The sequence below is a fragment of the Cannabis sativa genome, chromosome 4 (assembly GCF_029168945.1).
Source record: "Cannabis sativa cultivar Pink pepper isolate KNU-18-1 chromosome 4, ASM2916894v1, whole genome shotgun sequence".
In the NCBI taxonomy this organism is placed as follows: Eukaryota; Viridiplantae; Streptophyta; class Magnoliopsida; order Rosales; family Cannabaceae; genus Cannabis; species Cannabis sativa.
This window is the reverse complement of record NC_083604.1, coordinates 73,009,212-73,011,728: the sequence shown is the minus strand read 5'-3', so window position 1 is coordinate 73,011,728 and position 2,517 is coordinate 73,009,212. Positions and strand designations below refer to the sequence as shown.

At 41.1% G+C, this 2,517-nt stretch overlaps 1 protein-coding gene across 1 annotated transcript; it reads left to right on the top strand.

The window, feature by feature from the left end:
• Positions 1-2,089, top strand: LOC115713736 (uncharacterized). Its single transcript, XM_030642216.2, has 3 exons — positions 1-341; positions 553-1,103; positions 1,455-2,089. Exons 1-3 carry the CDS (start codon positions 1-3, stop codon positions 2,087-2,089), a joined length of 1,527 nt encoding a protein of 508 aa, XP_030498076.2.
• Positions 2,090-2,517: the final 428 nt, after the last annotated feature.

Sequence of the window (2,517 nt, the reverse complement as noted above, 5' to 3'; positions counted from 1 at the left end):
ATGGGTGACCTTCGGCCTATATCCTTGTGCAACGTCTTGTATAAGATATTGTCTAAGGTGCTTGCGAGTCGTTTAAAAGAAGTGTTGCCTCAGATCATATCTTCAAACCAATCTGCTTTCATCCCGGGTCGCCTTATTACTGATAATATTATGATAGCGTTTGAGGTTATGCACTATCTCAAAAGAAAGCGTAAAGGCAAAGAAGGATATATGGCGCTCAAACTAGATCTTAGTAAAGCTTATGATCGTGTGGAGTGGGGCTTTCTTCGAGCTATGATGAGTAAGATGGGATTTGACTTGCGTTTCATTGATCTTGTTATTGCTATGGTTAGCTCTGTGAGGTATAAAATAATTCATGGCGGACATGAGCTCGGTCTAATTGTTCCTGAGAGGGGTATTAGACAAGGTGATCCTATATCACCTTATTTATTTCTTATTTGTGCTGAGGATTCTCACCTTTGATATGGAAGTTTGAGCGGGATGGTAGGCTTAAAAGTTGCAAGGTTGCTAATGGTGCTCCGGTTATATCTCATATCTTTTTGCGGATGATAGTTATGTCTATTGTCGTGCAAATGATAGAGAGGCTTCGAATATATTACATCTGTTTCAGCTATTTGAGATCGCTTCTGGTCAACAAGTTAATTTCAGTGAGTTATCTGTCTTCTTCAGTACTAATGTGCCTAATGCTACTCGGGACCGATTGTGTGGGATCCTTAGAATGAGACTTGCAGATGAACAGAGTACTTATCTTGGCCTCCCTTGTGTCATGGGAAGAAATAAAGATGCCATTTTGGGGTTTTTGAAAGATAAGATGCAGAAGCGCATTCAAAGCTGGGAGGGTCGTTTCTTGTCTACTGTTGGGCGTGAAGTCCTATTAAAAACTGTAGCACAAGCTTTGCCAAGTTTTGTTATGTCTGTGTTCTTATTGCCTTTGAAAACTTGTTCACATTTGGAGAGCCTTATGTCTAAGTATTGGTGGAGTTCGAGTAGTAGGAAAGGTGTGAGCTGGTTTAGTTGGAGGAAACTATGCAAGACTAAGAACTCTGGTGGGATGGGTTTTCAGAGTTTGCGTGAGTATAATCTATCTTTGTTGGGTAAGCAAGGTTAGCGGTTACTTTTGTACCAGGATTCCCTTGTGGATCAAATATATAAGGCTCGATATTTTCCTAACTGTTCATTCTTGGAGGCTGAGTTGGTTGGCAATCCGAGCTTCATATGGCGCAGTGTCTTTGAGTCACAAAAGCTACTCAGAGATGGGGCCCGTAGAAGAATAGGATCTGGTTCATACACTGAGGTGCTTAACACACCTTGGCTTTTGTCTGAGGCTAATCCTTGTGTAATATCTAATCATCAGGCCTTGACCAATTGCAAAGTGTCTCAACTCATGAAGCCAGATAGTAGACAATGAGACTTAGAGCTTATTGAGGACTTTTTTGATTCCCGTGATGTTGAAGTCATCAAACAAGTGCCTTTGAGTGTTAATCTTGTGAGTGATAGTTGGTTTTGGAATAAGGATCCAACTGGTTTTTTTACTGTCAAAAGCTCCTATAATCACTTACAGTCGGTCAATGGTAGTTGGAACTCATCCATGGAGGATGATGTTTGGAAGATGTTGTGGAAGATTAAAGCCCCTCCCAAGGTTTTACATTTTGTTTGGAAAGCTCTTTCGGGTTGTTTGCCTACACGTACTCAACTTCATAGTAAACATGTTCCTGTGGATTTACATTGTGTGTTGTGCAGCTATGGGGAAGAGTCAATTTTCCATGTTTTGGTTCAATGCTCATTTGCTCATTCTTGTTGGCTCCGCTCTGCGTTAGGTGTTGGCCACTCTGCAGCAACCAATTTCTTTAACTGGTTTATGGAAGTGTTGACAGTAGGAAATATGGGGTTGGTTGGGCAATTTGGAAGGCTCGGAATGATATGCTTTGGAATGGTCAAAGTTGTAGTGCTGCTGATGTTGTTTGGTTGGCTCATACCACTCTTCGACAATGGTTGTGTGCTCAGGCTAAGCGGCGGGACTCGGGTTCCCTGCCGTCTAATCGTATTTACACGAGAGAACACTGGTCCAAACCAGCTGCTGAACATATAAAAATTAATGTGGATGGGGCGGTTTTTGAAGACACAAATGAGATCGCTACTGGTTTTGTAGCACGCGGTTGTGATGGTTGAATAATTGAGGTGTTTTCAACTATTTTTTATGTTAGTTGCCGACCCAAAATTGCAGAAATTCTAAGCGTCAAGGAGGCACTTAGTTGGATAAAGATGAATAACAAGTCAAATGTCATTTTAGAGACGGATTGCATTTTAGTTGTTCAAGCTATTCTTAGTTCAGTCTCTATGCCTTCTGTTTTTGGTTTATTTGTTCAGGATTGTCAATTTATTTTATCTTCTTTAAGTAATGTTTTTATTGGTCATGTTAAACGGTCTGCTAACAAAGCCGCGCACTGTATGGCACGTGGTGCTTGTTATTGGTCAGGTCGTCTTTTTACTAAGAGCGATGTTCCCCTTGCTCTTCAG

What these genes read in the sequence shown, in the direction of transcription:
- LOC115713736 (XM_030642216.2), top strand. Translation starts at nt 1, where the DNA reads ATGGGTGACCTTCGGCCTATATCCTTGTGCAACGTCTTGTATAAGATA. An exon ending in GCTATGGTTAGCTCTGTGAG is followed by an intron (nt 342 to 552) that starts GTATAAAATAAT and finishes TGCGGATGATAG; the next exon opens with TTATGTCTATTGTCGTGCAA. An exon ending in ATCTTTGTTGGGTAAGCAAG is followed by an intron (nt 1,104 to 1,454) that starts GTTAGCGGTTAC and finishes GTGATGTTGAAG; the next exon opens with TCATCAAACAAGTGCCTTTG.